The following is a 17571-nucleotide window of genomic DNA, read 5'->3' as shown; positions in this document are numbered from 1 at the left end:
ACGTTGACATTGGTGGATGCATGAGCTGTATCGGTTTAACACAAAAAAGTCAAAAATTGTCAAGGCCCGTAAACGTAGCTGAAATTCAGTGGGGCCATGGTCAGACTTAACTAGAGTGAGAATCTTTCTCCATTCCGTGGATTTCTGCTTGTTTGAAAATTTTCAAAATTGTTCCTGATTACCATTTAAACAAATGTAGAGAACAGAGACGCTTGGTGTCATATCCAACAAGAAGTCAAATGGGTTCGTGCCGTGGGCTTTATTGACTTCTTTAGCCAGCTTCCCTATATCTTCTGTGCAGAGATCTCCATCAAATGGGTGTGCTCCAATGTTCTGGAGAAGTTCCAGCATTGCTGAATAATTGGAGAAAGTTCTTCATCAGGATAATTTTTACATTTTACATGAGTCCTGATATTGTCTGCATTAATTTTCACGCCACCTAAGTAAGTGGCCTGTACTCAATCTGGTAGCTGTTTTTGTGACATCTATCTTGAGTATTTGGGGATTTACTTTGATAGTTTATATTTAAGTCAATATCGGAAAATGGCATTTGCGTCATCTAGTGTGACCAAGTTTTTAGTATTATTGTTTAGATCCCTTGCCTCTTTAGCCAGTTTATCGGCAGAGACAGCTTAATGTTTGGAAAAGTTCAACTTTGGTAAAGCTTGTTTATCCACGGACATATCCTTCTATGGCAGTATACGTTTTCTAATTGACGTCTTCTTTTACTTTCAGCAACGAAGAAGTCGAACTACTCGATCTGATAAAGTTCATACCCTCTTGCGAGGTTCCGTTCGCCAAGGACTCTACACAGAAGCGTTACTAAATGGTAAGAATTCATCTTCCCTTCCGTATTTGAATTTCGATTAGCTTCTTCCTACTTCTTGATTGTTGTTACGAATTTCTCACTGAGTTTTTCGCGTTTTGATCACCTTTGTTACTAATACAAATGTGCAGTAAAACATCTTAAAGAAGCATCTATTTGTTGTAGTAAAAAGTGCACTTCAGAAACTGTTCCTATTCGAAGGGTTGCATGTTCATGTAAATAAATTAGTCGTAATTTTATGCTGAGATATGTCTATAAAAAATAGTAATAAATGGTCGGATATCAGAAATCCGTATGCAAATATCCAAATTCACTTACACTAGTAATAGACGAATTCAACGCAAACTTTTGCAATAATTTCACTGCATTACATTTTTACTTCATGCTTTCTTGGTTGAATTTTAGCACCTCACATTTGTTCAAAACTCACCATAAGACTCCATGTGCTCCAGTGGCTATTAACCGTCACTGAGGGTCCTGTAGCAGACGGAAATCCGATTCTCTAACGTACAGTAACATGCGTGTTTTCGGCTTAAAAATTCTTCCTTCTATTTAAAAAAGAAAGTTTTGTGCTTAAAACTGTTGCAAACGAATGATGAACAATTCATTGAGTGCGAAATTCTTCCTTTTGAATCATATTTTCTTGATTTTAAGCCTCTTTGTTCTTTATCAGAAAATAAATGAAAACTCACATTCTCTTTCAATTTATCGACTTTCATGGTATTTTCACGAAATCGTAAGTCTGTATGTATAAACCATAGGCATGTTCATTTTGTATAAATTCCAGGCGTTATCAGACAAAAAAAGTTTCTTTAACGCTGCTAACACTTAATACAGGTTACAAATAAATACCTCTGTGCTTGAAAATTAAATGAATGAATTACCAACGTTTTGACGCACAAAAACTGCAAATTTTTGCATACGCGTGCTTCGGTGTTACAAAGAACACCTTTTTTTTTTAATACCGAAACACGTGGCTGAAATAATTTGCGATTTTTGTGCATAGAAACGTTGGTAGTTCATTCATTTAACTGAATACAGCTCGGTCATTCCAAGCTCGTTAGCTTGCGAGATCGAGATTCTCACTCACATGATTAGTTGTGATGTAGAAATGTCGCAAAGTAGTATTCTAATCTACTTGATCTTAGCTTGCGGCTAGGTTCGAGTAGATTAGAATACTATTTTGCAACATTTTTACATCACAACCAATCACGTGAGCGAGAATCTCGATCTCGCAAGCTGACAAGCTTGGAATGATCGCCCTGAATCAAAATACCCGCAGTGAAAATGAGTCGTTGCCACTGCCGCGGGTAACGTCTATTTCTTGCTATAACAACTGCTCTTCATTTTCGTTGCTTCGCAATTTATCCAAAAGTAGCTTTTTGACGGCGTATGTTGTAAAAAGGACTATGTTTCTCCCCTAGAGATACCTCTTCTTCTGTCTGGAGGGAACACCACTGCCGGCGGAATCGCCTGGCTGTCCATCGACAAGGACTGCGTCCTGCACTACCAGGTTTACCTGTCTGGTCTCGATCCCAAGGAGCGACACCTGCTGGAACTGCTGCAAGTCAGGCCGGGAAAGTACAGCCACCCACTGCAAAGGGTCCTCAAACGCTTCGAAGGGGACCAGGTAATGGTAATATCCCAACCGCCGCGCTTTTTGGCTGTCCTCTTCTTTTTACTCATTTAAAATAACCTCCAGCAAGATTCCTTGCCACAATAATTGTTGACAATAAAAATAATGCATCTGTGTGTCATTGAAATAACAGCAATGAAATAACGACATAACATTTTGTTCAAAAGTTCATACTTGTGTATTCTATTACTAAAAGTTCATTTTTTGCCATTTAAAACTATATTTCAAATAACACACTTCTAGTTGCCTTACTAACTCGCTATTATTTATTGCTGCAAGTTATTTTCTAACAATTAGCCACCAATTGACTTTTTTTAAAACCTTAAATCAACGTAGCTATTGTGTAATGAAGTATACATTGTACCTTGCAATTGAATTTCTCCCGTAGAGATACCACAGTCGACGGAATTGCCTGGCCCCGAATGCAAATTTTATTAGTATTCATAATAAAATTAATTACAATCAGAGATTATTTTGAGGGAGAGCTTACCGCTCCTCTTTTTTAAATTTATGAATTTTAATGCATTGAACGGAATTCAAATTATTTAAATGTGAAAGTCATATGTCGAAGACTATATAGCTCCCACACTGCTTTCGTTATAAATTCAACCTTATTGTATTGTAACGGATCCGGTGCGACTTCCAACTTTCTTGAAAGGACGACACAGTTCTTGATTAAAAACACAGGAAATTTATTTACACTATGTACAGGAAAGATCGTCAACAACTGCTACATTAATCATCAGCAATTAAGCAAATATCACACAAACCGTAAACTCAACGGTTACACACGTATTTACTTCCAAATACGAAAAACAACACAGCGAAATGCCTCGCAGTTAACAGAGCTAATACACTCTCAGTACAAATTCTCAATCGAAACTAAACCTTTTATCATGCATAAACGGCTTTTTATACACACCGAAAGAGATCTCTCAACTATTCCAGAAAATGCTACACCATTCCACACTTTCTTATTTCTTTTCATTCACAAATCTTATCAATGAAAAAATAGGGGACCATATACTTCAGCCGAATGTATAGGGGCTGTATATTCATTACGGGAAACTATTTACAGGTTACGTTACTACAATGATTACTATTTACAGAATTTGTAACAGTATTATAGTGCCTAGAAAGACGACTGTGCCGACTGCCGCTGTTCTCCCCGCGATTCTTGAAGACGAACTTTCGGCAATCCGCTAAAGGGCAATGCAGTTAGGGATCACGCTACTTTTGACGGAGTTTACGTTAGTTGATGCGGAATTTAGTTTTAGTTATAATTCGATTATGCGTTAATGTTGTTTTTCCGCATTTCGTAAAAAAATTACGAAACAGTTTTAAAATATTTTGATGGATACATCAAAGTCGAACGTTCAGGCAAAGAAAACGTTTCGCTTTTCAAAGTTCCCGAAGATGAGGAAAAACTTAAGAAATGGAACTCTTTGATTTCTTCTAAAAATTTCAATGGTGTAGTCGACGCCATAACACCCTCCCCGCCCCCCTCCTCAGCACGTCTGCGCAGCTAAGGGTAAATTACTCGAATCGCTGGTTTATCAATCTGACCGATAGATTTTCTTATTGCAGATCTAAATATGCAGATTTAGCTTTGGCATCCCCCCCCCCTCCAAGAAGCACTCCCCTCTCCCCTCAAATTTTACGAAGCCTCCCCCCCCCCAAAAAAAAATCCCCAATGACACTTAAATAGTTTTTAAACACCTCTAAAAGTTTTGATGGTTTAATCTGCACCCCCTCCTCTACCTTGGCATCCCTGTTTTAGCTTTAGCTGCAGTTATTAAAATTAATTACTGGAACATTTACTTTCCGAGATGGTGATGGTCGGTAGATTTTGAAAATTGCAGATGGTTTCGCTATGGGTTCCCCCTCCTCCAGAGCGAACGCACAACCCATCACCATCCCCAAATTTTAAGAAGCACCCCACCCCTCAGAAATATTATCCCCGAAAAATGAGACTTTAAATTTCTTAAAGCACACTTTGTAAAAATTTGAATGGCACAAGCAGAACCATAACCCCCCCCCCCACCTGTTTTAGTAAAATAATTATAATTAAATTGCTGAAATGTTTACTTACTGAGATGGCCGACTGATTTTCTACATAACAGAGACAAATATGCTGATAGTTACTCTATGGATGTTTCTCAAGAGTGATGGCGCATAGTACCCCCCCCCCCCATTTTACTCGGCGTCCCCCCCCCCCAGTAGTGCTTTTTCCCGATAATGAGACTAAACCATTTTGAAACATCTTCTATAAAAATTTCAATAGTTTATTCTCCACCATGAGCCATCACTCCCTCCCCCCCCCCCTCCCGGGGGCTGCCACCCTTGCTTTAGATATAATCATTAGGAAAAAATACTGAAACATTTAATAAACAAAATGACTACTGGATCATTCCACGTCAAATCAACCACAAAAATGGGATTTTAACACCCACCGTCTCGGAATTTGATAAAACTTGGTATACTTCATCCCTTTATGGTTATAAGCAACCCCCTAATTTTTTTTCTTTCAATATCAATTCGTTTTGATTTTATAGCCTTTTGAAATTCGGCGATTTTGCATTTTTTATCATTTTTGAGACACTCAAACTGAGAAGATGTTGTTTATTAAAAAAATTGTTTCTTGGTAAGTAATGCTATAATCTTTCTGAAAATTTTTGCATAAAATGTAAAGACTTTGAACATGTTGATAAAAAATATCTTAATAGTTTTAGTTTACATAAGAAATTTTTAAAAAATTAGAGAAGTGAAAATTTTAAATTTTTTTTGTCAAAAAAAGGTGTTGACATAATTCTGAATTTCAACAAGAGGGTCAGCTTTAAAAATCATAATTTTTTTTAAAAAATGATCATGAATATGTATTCTAACTTATCCAATAAAAAACATTAGGGGACTTTGAGGGATTCTGCCCCCCCCCCCCCCCCCATTCTGAAAAAAAAAAAAAAAAAAAAAAAAGCAGGAAACATCATACAGACAATCTCTTCCATATTCTTAAAAACTGAACTGTCAGCAATTACGACAAAAATTCAAATATACAGTGTGTTGAACATTGGACTCAAATGTAAAAAAAATCTAAGCTTCTTTTTCATTTGAAATAACTTAAAATAGGGGGTAGTTTCACCCCAAATCTACCGTAAAAATGGGATTTTAACATGTACCACCTCAGATTTTGATGAAACTTGGTATACTTCCTTATTTTGTGGTAAAAAGCAACCCCTTAGTTTTTTTTTCTTTCAATCTCAATGTATTTTGATATTATAGACTTATCAAATTTTTTGATTTTGCATTTTTTGTCATTTTTAAGACATTCAAACTGAACTGTTGTTTAATGGGAAAAAATTGTTTCTTAGCAACTAATAAACTTACCTTTTTGGAAATTTTCATAAAAAAAGCTAAGATTTTGAATATTTTTATTAAAAATATTATAATAATCTTGGTTTATACTAAGAATTTTTAAAAAATTGGAAAAAGAAAAATTTTGATTTTTTTTTTTTTTGGTGAAAAAAGCCATTGTCAAATTTTTAACATCAGGGTCAGTTTTTAAAAATCATATTTAACAATGAAAAATGATCATGAGTATGAGTCCTAACTTCCCCTATGAAAAAAGTTATGGATCTTTTAGGGATTCTGCCCCCCCCCCCCCTCTTCAGAAAAAACGAAAGCATCAGAGAAAAGCTCTTCTATGTCTTTGAAAACAGAGTTCCCAACAATTATTTTTTTAAAAATATATATATAAAGTGTGTTTAATATTGAAGTCAGACATATAAATTTAATATTTAAGCTTTTTTTTAAATTTGAAATAGTTAAAAATTGTTTAAAATATAGACTTTCTGAAAATAAGATATCATGAAATTTAAAAGCTACAGACAATAATATCTGCATACAGATTACTGCATTTTAGTTAAGACAGCGGAAAACAAAAATTAACTCTTAACACCAATTTATAATCATGCAGTTTCTAGCACTTTCAGGATCCCCCCCCCCTCCCACCTAAACCCTTATGTTTGAGAAAAATTGCTATAGTGGAACTGTATTTTGTAGTAAGTTACCGCCCTAATTCTCCTGGCTTGCTAATTCTGTATTAGCTACCAGTTTGTTTGGCTCTCTTGGCTCCCTTAAGAGATTTTTCGCCTCCAGCTCATGTGATTCTATTCCGGGCTGATGAGTGCTAAAAAGCACGAAACTGCAGTCCTCAGATGGAATAACTGAGCTGGCGGTGTATTTTAAGTATAGTGGAACTGTTTTTCATTTTAGTGTTACTGCTGTACAGCAACAAATTCATCCTTTTCATTTCTTGAAAATAGTTAACACCCCTTAAAAGTTAATAGCTTGATTGCTTAGTAATAATATGTTCTAAATAAAGTAAATTACCTTCCCCCCTCCCTTCATAGCAAATGAGGAAATAAATTGCATCTCTCATATTCAATGGATTTTTGTATATTTTTAATGAGAATAAGAAACTAAATTAGTATTTGCGAGGGAAAAAAACAATATTTGTCCGGATTCCCCCCCCCCCCAACATAACTTGCATCCTTTCCTCAACTACTTTTGGGAGTGTACACTAGTGCAATGCAATTAAGTGCAATAAATAGAATAGAGAAAAAGAAATTAATATAAAATGTGCTAATTCAAACTACAACGGAACCTCCATAACTCAACAAACCAAGGAAACATGAAAAAATTTCGACTTAAGTGGACGTCAACTTACTGGGGTTCTAAAATTTTAATTCCTAAAGAGTTTCTGTGTGTACAACTTACTTACTGATGCTTAATATTCACATTATGAAAACTAATTCCAGTAAAGGAATTTTCTATTCTTTTCGTTTTCTTTCTTTGAAAAGTATATAGTAAAATCAATAATATATTTGAATATATTGTGAAGCATAAATACATAATTGTTGAAAAGAGATAAAAGCTTCTTGTTAGTCATGTCTGTTAAAGATAAAAAGTCCTGCTCACACGTATTTAGAATAGAGGTATAATGGTGCCTTCTTTCTCTACAGTTTAGTATATTTTATACTATCCTTTTAGAATTGCACTAACAGCACAGAGTGGTTGCTTAACTCCCCTGGATAAAAGATAGAATTCTCTAAAAGAGATTTCCTAAAACTCTGAGAAAAAGTTAATATTAAAGAATGTTGGTAGCAAAAATTGAACTAGAATAGCAATTGGGTGTGGACTGATAGGGGGTTCTCGCAAATGTGTTTCAAGCTAGATAGATTTTCAGTCATTGAATTTGGCACTGGGCCAACCCTAAGAAAAATAAATGTCCAGTTACAGGGGCAGGGGTTATCAGTGTGTCCAGTTACTGAAGTTTCACTGTATTTAAACAGGAATATTTAGAGTAGAATGTTTATAAATCATTTGTATAAAATAAAAAGTTGCTTTAAACAACATACCGCAATTCAGGGGCGGATACAGAAAAATCTTTTGGAGGGGGCACGGGAAATTGAACTTTTCTGGGCTAATCTGTTTAATAAGCGGAAAACAAATCCATGTTTCAGTTTGATATTGCATTAGATTAATGAAACAAGTTAAAAGCTCTGCGAACTAGAAGTGTCTAGCTTCGAATTTGTCTTTTAGTCTGTTCTTTGCCCAGTTGGTTAGAGAAATCATTACTGGACAGATATCATATTTTTACTTGTATTTGGTCTAGATCTGATTACATACAACACAATAATTAGAATGACATACATATTTTCTAATCTTCTTAGTAGGAAAACAGACATAAGGTAGAAGGAATTTAAGAACTATGAGCTGGTATTTATAGGATTTGTGATACTTTGTATTAATTGCCTAGTTATAAATTAGAATTAGATGATTTCTCTTTTAATTTCTATGTTGTCTTAATGCATACTAAACAATAATTTTTAGTATGCATAAATTGTTGTAGGAAAATTTCGAATTTCGCGATAACCTGTTTTTATTGCTTATTATTAATTTATTTAATTAACTACTTTCAATTCAAAAAAAATCTTGAGTATTAAAATGTTTAAATTTGGGTTCAAACACCAATGTATGTCATTATTCAAATTTTTTTTGATGCTATTAGTAATTAGCTAAGTTTGTAAGATTGTGATCGATTTTTTGGCCTAGATCTGATTACATACAACACAATAATTAGAATGACATACATATTTTCTAATCTTCTTAGTAGGAAAACAGACATAAGGTAGAAGGAATTTAAGAACTATGAGCTGGTATTTATAGGATTTGTGATACTTTGTATTAATTGCCTAGTTATAAATTAGAATTAGATGATTTCTCTTTTAATTTCTATGTTGTCTTAATGCATACTAAACAATAATTTTTAGTATGCATAAATTGTTGTAGGAAAATTTCGAATTTCGCGATAACCTGTTTTTATTGCTTATTATTAATTTATTTAATTAACTACTTTCAATTCAAAAAAAATCTTGAGTATTAAAATGTTTAAATTTGGGTTCAAACACCAATGTATGTCATTATTCAAATTTTTTTTGATGCTATTAGTAATTAGCTAAGTTTGTAAGATTGTGATCGATTTTTTTTCTTTTATCAAAATAAGGGGGGTAAGGAGGCAGAATCCCTCAAAGTCCCCTAAAGATTCTCATTTTATATGTTAGCACACATGTTACTGATCATTTAAAAAAATATATAAATTATTTTAATTTCGACCCTCATGCCAAAAAATTAAAATTTTGAAAATCATTTTTTTTGATGAAAATTTTTTAAAATTTTCAGTTTGTTAATTTTTTTTAATTGCTGAATATAAATTCAGATCTTTGATATATTTTTTTCTAAAATGCTTGAAGTCTTAATGTATAATGTGAAAATTTTCAAAAACTTTTTATCTTTAGTTGTTGAGAAATAAATTTTTTTGCAAACAGCTGCAGTTCGTTCTGAGAGAACTGTGAATGACAACTAACGCAAAATCTCAAAACTTTGAAGGGTCATAAAATAAAAACAATTTTAAATAGAGAAGAAATACTTTAGGAGGTAACATAGGACTATGAAACATAGAAGTATACAAAGTTTCATTGAAATCTGAGATGGTGGGTGTTGGGGTGTGGTTGAACTGACATGGAATGACCCTACTGGCTGTTCATTTCAAAAACTTTAGTTAGGAAAGCTCGCCCCTAGGGTGATAGCATCCCCTCTCACAATTTGCAGAACCCCCCCCCCCCCCAAAAAAAAAAAAAGGTTTTCCTAAAATTGAGACTGAAATTCTTTTAAAATGTCTTCTTTTGACATTTTCGCTAGTGTTGTCTCCATCATGTGCCCTCCCCGGACTTCCTCTTCCTCCGACGGCACCCCTGCTTTAGCTATTATTATTTGAATAAATTACAGCAATAATTATTCACCGAGTGGAATGCAGAAATTTTAGCAAGAGGTACTCACCCCCAAAAGTCATGCTCCTTCCTCCACTCCTGCAATGTTTGGTTCTTTTTTTTATTTGTAAAATACGTTCCAAATTTACTAACTTCTCTATTTTATATCAAATTTTCAAATTCCGACTACGTATTTTAGCAAATGATATTTTAATTCGCTGAAATGGTTCAGAAGCAGTTTTAAGAAGGAAATAACAAACGCCCAGTTCTTCAAAAGTCTTCTTTTGACAAATTTTACAATCCAGTTTCCTCTTTTCTTTCCAGAAATAATGAAAGGTCACGCCAATTGCTGTAATGAAATATCTAACGAAATCAAGTAAAATACGAAGCCATTATTACTAACAAACTAGTGCTGAAGTTTCGATAAATTATTTTTAAAAAAATTGCGTTAAAAATTTATAGTGTACTATATTTATTAAAGAGGAGCCATATAATGTTAGTGCGGCTTCGAAAAATAAATAAACACTCCTGGCACATATAGAACTTGTTAGAGAATCTATCTTTTACGTTGAAATAAATTCGATCCGAAAAATGGAGCTTTTAAGCAGCGAAATTTGAATGTAATTGCCCATAAAACGAGTCTGATTGAGAAACATAGCTTGCTCCCTGGGCGCAGCGCCATCTGAATTTTCCGCAGATCTGACCTCACTTTTCGTCCGTCGATCGACACACTACTCTTTTTAGGCACTATAGTTGTATTCACAATGTATCAAATAAAAATCACATTAATTAAACTTTGCCACAAATAAAATAGAGAGAACTCTGAACCCACTCATAGGATGGATGTGGGCTGTGGGGTCTTCAAAACGTTAGGGCCAATACAATCCAATCACTTTAATATCTGTCATCGTTGTGACAAGTGAAAGTTCCATTTAAATTTAAGACATTTTTAACAAGTCGATGACTTTTCTCGCCAATTGAACAGCACCTATGCTATAATTAGCGGAATTTACTATTTAAAAAGCATATTTAGTGAAACTTCAAACTCAAATGTCTGGGTGATAAGATCGGAATTAGTTAGCTCCCTTCTGCGTGGTAAGAGAAATCCATTAATGCATACGCAGCTCCAAACGAATTCCGCGATGCCGAGAAAGCAACCTGGCAAATTTATCTTCCGAATTTGAACTCTGCAGAAACATTGTCAGAAAACAAGATAGCAGGGGGTGATAGAAGTACTGTACACTTTTTTTTTCTTTTCTGTCTGATTGCAGGTAGAAGACTTGGCAGACGATCTGGACGGCCGCAGCCTGGCGTTCTTACAAGCAGGCTACACTTACCTGGTAGTGACATCAAAACTAGCTGGCAAGGCCAAGGCTGTGCAGCTTAGGGCTAAAATAACCGAGGTCGGTTCCTTTTTCGTTTCTTTTCCTGTTTTTCTCCCTCTTCATTTTTAACAGACTGACTTTGTCCCGCTGGCACGAAGAATATTAGTTTACTTGATTACTTAGGGGAGTATTCGTTTACAGTCGTCTACTTTGTATTTCGTTTCGTTGGTGCAAATATATTAAATTGCAGAAGTGGAACGTTTTGTTCTTGGCAGCGTTAGTCATTTCCTCCCACCACTTAATATTCATGTTGATTTCACTGAGCAATAGTGAGCAAGATTTGAACAGAAGTAGTCTTAATTAACCATTTCACACATTATAATGTGCGTAATTATATAGAGTGTTCCGTTTTAACCTTCAAGACCTTTATTTTCGCAACCGTCAGTCCTAGATGTATACTCCCAATTGCAAAAATGTTCAAAATCAGATGCAGAGTCAAGATATCGAGCGTTTGAAGTAAAAATAAAAATAATTAAAAAAATACAAAATTTAACTTTTTATATGGGCCCCATGTAACCTCATTTATGTTTAGGGAAGTAATCTCCATTGAAAAATAATTCCAACACAAAAAGTTTGACATTAGTACGACCATTATTTACCGAGATAGGAAACGCAGCGTTTTGTGACTTACACCACTTTTCACTTGCCGTTAATAACACTTGTTGGAGGGGGGGGGGGAATATAGCGATTAACAAGTGTTTAACATCCTATGTGTGCATAGAATGTGGTTTTTCAATGTGATTTTGCGTATCACGGCATAACATTTGCATTTACTTTTAAATAGCAATGAAAAATATAAATTCCATGTGTCTCTTGCTTTGATGACCTGACATTCTTCTGAAATGGCGATACGTTGCAATTTCTTCTTCTGAACGGTCCCTAAAAACTTTGAACTCGAATATCTCCTTGAGTTTTGGTTGCACAAATGTCAAGTTTTCTGCGTCTGTAATAGTTTTCAATGGAGATTATTTCTCTAATTATTAGTTAGGGTTACCTAGGGCCCGTATAAAAAGTTAAATTTTGTGTTTTTTAACTAATTTTCAATTTTGATTCAAACTTTCAATTTCTTAACTCTGCATTTGATTTTGAACAGTTTTGCAATTAGAAACATACATCTAGGACTAACGGTTGCGAAAATAGAGGTATTGCGGGTTAAAACAGAACACCTTGTTTGTATTTTATATCCTGATCCTTCATTTTGTATGATATTCTTATGTTTCCAGTGAAATAAATGGAAAAGAGGAGGTTTTAAGTTTGCATATAAACAGTTTTCAACTTTTAAATTTGCATAACAATCATAGTTCAGGTTTTAAGTCTCAGAAACTTTTTTTTATCCGCCATCAGTTTGAACAAACTAAATTTTAAGCAATCTTTCTTGGTATCTATCCCTTCCCTTGTACATGTAATTCGCCAAATCGTGTGTGAATTTCCGGAAGAGAGTTTGATAAAATAATACAAATAAGGGGACATGTTATTAGTGCTTATTTGAGTTGGAATACTTTAGCAAAACGACTACAAACGTAACCAAACTCAACTGTCAACTCAGCTCCGAATACCCTTCCCGATTATCCCCAAAAGAGGTAAATTTTTCGAGGTCATGGCTCAGTTTATCAGAGCCACACTATGGTACTTTCTGTGATTGTCTGTGTGCTTCAATTTTTCTAGCTAATTCCGACAGAATCGTGTATACGTTAAATGGAATCACCTAGCCATAGTGTTAAAACACAAGATTAGCGGTCGCCAGTCACCAACGGCGAGGCCATTTCTTTGGGGGACCATTTCTTTGAGAATGGTTACCGAAAAATCAAGTCCCAGTCACCAAAAGTGGCGAACATGTGGTTCTTTTTTGTTAAAAAATATTATCGGTTGACGACAACTAGCTTCCAATTCCATTTGAGTCATTCTCTGGAGTCTCTAATAAGCGTTACTTGGTTTTTTGTTGTATGCATATATCTTTATATTAAAAAATATATCCAGTTAAGTTTAGTTTGTTGTTTTTTTTAGAGTATTATTATTTTCTGATTTGTTGTTAATATTACTAATAGCGATTCGGTTTGCTTTTTGCTCTACGTGACAGCCAGTGGCTACCATCCAGAATTCTTAGTCTAGACTCTAGAGCTTTACCTAGTTTATGTTAGTGTGTATGCTCTTATTTAGTATTAAACCAAGTACTTCGCTTATTGATAAAGCAATTTCTGAAAATTATTTTGCTTATTTTATGCCTTAAACACGGCTTTAAGTTTACGTTGTATTTTCAGCTGGCCGCTCCAGTGAGCTGTCTTCCCCGCTACGACGTGTCCTCGATGCAGCGAAACGGACACACCTACCAAGACGGCTACAACGACGTGTATGGCGCTGACTCGGGCCACAAGTGCATTTACGAAGATTCCCTCTTCGAGGATGGAGCCCAGTGGAAAGCCGAACACGAAGAATGTACCATGTGCTCATGTCAGGTAAGCTGTGTCGTAATCTTCTCAGCTCAGAAAAAGTCAGCAGCAAATTTTCATCAGTAGACGTATGTTTCGGGGGATGTCTATACTAGTCTGTGGCAAGCGTAATTCATGTTGTTGTTGTCGTATGGCAAGTACAAAATGAAATACAATAAAACAAAAACAAGCGAGCTGATGTGTGCATCACATGACTTCCTTTTACACCAATTTAATGTTATTTCCTTATTATTGCAATTTTAATGTGATTCTCTCTCTAACTCTCTAAATATCACCAACAGCGGCTACATTAAAACCGGATTTTTAAAAAAAATTGCTAAATTTGTCGCCAAGTTGGCGACCAAAAGACTGACGATATATCGCCAAGTGTCCGCCAAATCATAACACCACTTGAGTTTGCATCGAAATTAACAATGAATTCCCCCAAAAAGGTGCAAAAGACCCCTTTAGAAACACCTGAATGCAACCAAAAAGGGAGGTGCACAACTAGACCCCACTAGGAGTCTACGTACCGAATTTCAACTCTCTAGGACATACCGTTCTTGAGTTATGCGACATACATACACACATACGCACATACATAAGTACATACAGACGTCACGAGAAAACTCATTGTAATTAACTCGGGAAACTTCAAAATAGATATTTCGGGCGTCTATACGTTCTTAGGCACATATGTATGCGTGTGGTCGGGTCGAAAAAAAACTTAACATTCATTTGGGGGTGAGTAAAATGGAAATTAAGGCCGATTTTTGAGTGAAAATCTTTTCGCGAATACGATACCTCCTTTTTTGTAAAAGGAAGTAAAAAGAGAGTCAAATTGTGCCGAAAGCTTCAAGAACGGTTTTGGAGACTTCTACGGCCTTTCTGTGTAGAGCGTTCGCTTTGTGCTGCTCAGGTCAATTTTAAACAGGGCCGCCGCGATGGACGGGCTATTGAAAATGTGTTCCGGGTCAAATTGTTTGCCTGAGCAATGAAGGCAGTCTTCGAAGATTCTGGATCCATCAGGCATAATCTTAATACCCTTCAAGTGCCCCTTTCTAAGTCTTGTATGGCGGTAGTTATGTCTCTGTTGTAGTTTAGTTCAGGTAAAGAGTATTTCTTCATTGAGTTAGTACAAAGTTTCATTTTCGCGACTGCATTAGCGTCAGATTATGAGTGGATAAGGGAGTAGGATCAGTAGTTCTAGCTTCCTTGGCAAGAGAACCAGCTTGCTCGAACGTAATTCATACCCAAAACGAATGAGAACCCAATTAGCATAGACGTACCAAGGTTGGAGTCCGATCTGATTCCGTGGTCTTTCGAGCCGCTTTAACATAGATGCCTTTTAGAAGAACTTTTATGAACACTAGCATACTTCGACATCGGGAGGGCAGGCGGGGCTACTGCCCCGGGGCCTCCCACAGTAAAATTTTTACAAAATATCCTAACTTTCACGGGTTGAAAATAGCGGATATATACATATATATATCAAAATATTCGGATACATATCAACGTATCGGATATTTTCGAAAATATGATGATCATTTCGAACCCCGATTAGGGGCCTCCACTCCTTCGTTGCCCCGGGGCCTCCACACTTCCAAATCCGGCCCAGGTTGGGGCAAACCTTACCAGGCAGTTTTGGCACCTACGCATATCCTAATCGCAGCATTACCACTCTGCCAGGTTGCGTTTGCTCCAACAATAATTATTATTATTATATCTGCGTCAGAACAAATTTACCCATCTGCAAAGAAAAATTTGCGTACTGCTTGTACCGATGAGTGTTATGCGTAATTTCAACAAACAAATATTTCATCCATACTTTAGTGGGAAAGTTTTTTTTTCCAAGGACTTACCTGTCCCTAGAAAATCCACTTCAGTCGCTTGCTTCTTTTTAGATAATATGTTATCTGAAGATCACGCAATAAAATAGCATTTTAATAGCCGAGACTTATTTTTCATTGAGTTTGGTGTATGTATGTGTTTCCATTTTTGCTTTTATTTCAACTGATGCCGAAAAACTTAATTGCAAAGGGTGTAACAAGACTTTTTTTTTTTTGTAAGAGTGGAAAAATCAAATATTTAACTTTCGTATAATCAGCTATATATAATTAAAGCAGCTATAATGGGACGGAATCATAGTAACATTTCTTTGTAGTCATAACTTGGTTACTCGAGTATTCTACGCTTTATGTTCGTCTAGGTATGATTGTGCAATGATCAGAAAGAATAGGTTGGTTAGCTAAACGTCTGGGGGAGATAAATAATGAGTCATTGCTGTAAGATACATACTAGGAAGAATGCTGCCGTGGGCAGGCAGATGACAGTATCTACAGAAATGAGTTTTCGAGATATTTGAAGAAACGTGTTTTGGGTAACAATAGAGAAATGTCGGAATGGAGTAGTTTTCAAAATTTTAAAAGTATTTTTTTCTGAAATAGCAAGCTTAAAAACATAGAATCTGACCATTTTTTAAGTAATTTCTTTAAGTTTAATATTTTTAAAAAATCACTTAAATCGGTGCTCTTTCATCGTTTAACGCTTCTGCCGATGACATCACAAATGATGAAATGCCATTCAGTGTTGCCATTTACAAATATTCAATTCGATCAAAATATTTAATTCGCATCATTACTCACGTGTATTGGCAACGATATGGTTGAGAGCAAGCGTAGAGCGCAATTGTAATTCGCTTCTTGATTATCATAACGTGGAAATGCGGTAAAAAGATGCGCCATAGTGCATCATTTGTGACGTCATCAAGTCCACGCCTTGTTTGAAGGATCGGACATTTTAAAAAATTAATTAAAAAATAACTGTTGGGAAAATGAAAGTATTATTTGAGTCCATGTTTTTTTTTTTTTTTTGCTTATACTATCAATTTCAGTGACAAAAAGTACTACATTTGACTGTAGGAAACAACCCCATTAGAATTTTTTTTTCATCGGAAACCAAATAAGCAAGTTTGTACAACAAAGCTAACGAACAGTAGACGACGAAAATGCGGGAAAGGAAAAGAAAGAAAGAAGAAATTTGCAGTTACAGCTCTTTTCTTGCCCACAGCAGAATAAATGTTTGTTTTGTTATGCATATTTTGTGATGCTTGTTTTGAGCATTTAAAACGATTATGATTCAATATTTTGTGTTTGCGTTTTGTTGCAATATTTTCTTTGTGTTTTGTTTAGAGGAGTCGAGTGGTGTGTGAAAGAATGATATGCCCCGATCCAGTGTGCGATAACCCGATGACTATTCCCGGAGAATGTTGTCCATTTTGCCCAGGTAAGAGCTTTTACTTCGTTTTCTTAAATATTAAAAATATGAGGGGAGGGGTAGGGGGTGAGCAGCACTTTTTCTTTTTGCAGAAATAGTTCTCTAGGAAGACTTAAAATTTGCAATATTAGTTTAACTTTTATAGCTTATGATACAAGGCGAACATATCGCAATGCGATGTCGCAAATTTATTTCAATTCAATTAAATAACTATTTAATACTGATTTATTTGATTTCACTCGTTACTTTCTTCTATATCTAATATATAGAAGAAAGTATTGGATTCGTGCAAATTTTCAAATTTCGAATTTTGACGGATTCGAACGTTTTGAGGTGTGCTGAGTCCATTTCGACTATTTTTGGAAAATGTCTGTCTGTCTGTGTGTATGTGTGTCACGTCTGTGTGTGACCAGTTTTTTGTGGCCGCTCTACAGCAAAAACTACCGCATGAAATTAAACGAAATTTGGTACACATATGTGCCCCTATGTGAACTTGCGCCCATTGGTTTTTGGCGCGAATTCCTCCAAGGGGGGTGGAGCAATGGGACGTTTTTTGAGTTACCCGTGCTTGCTATTCCTCAGGAAGTAACTGGAGGAATCAAACAAAATTTGGTCCACATGTTGCCGCTAACAGGAACAGATGCTGATTCAATTTTAGTGTCAATAGCTCAAACGGGGGTTGAATTATAGAGCG

The 17571-nt window shown here is 35.4% G+C and overlaps 1 protein-coding gene across 1 annotated transcript in view; it reads left to right on the top strand.

Annotated features, from left to right (window-relative positions):
- The window catches only part of LOC129224239 (dorsal-ventral patterning protein Sog-like), a 136693-nt gene that overhangs the window by 98385 nt on the left and 20737 nt on the right, over positions 1–17571 (top strand). Inside the window, exons 13-17 of the mRNA XM_054858665.1 lie at positions 736–829; positions 2251–2462; positions 11062–11193; positions 13434–13628; positions 16793–16886. Of these exons, the coding sequence (XP_054714640.1) occupies positions 736–829; positions 2251–2462; positions 11062–11193; positions 13434–13628; positions 16793–16886 (727 nt within the window). The remainder of the gene's footprint in view (positions 1–735; positions 830–2250; positions 2463–11061; positions 11194–13433; positions 13629–16792; positions 16887–17571) is intronic.

Source organism: Uloborus diversus, chromosome 6 (genome assembly GCF_026930045.1).
Source record: "Uloborus diversus isolate 005 chromosome 6, Udiv.v.3.1, whole genome shotgun sequence".
NCBI lineage: Eukaryota > Metazoa > Arthropoda > Arachnida > Araneae > Uloboridae > Uloborus > Uloborus diversus.
The sequence above is the reverse complement of the archived record's forward strand: the minus strand, read 5'-3'. Positions and strand labels throughout refer to the sequence as shown.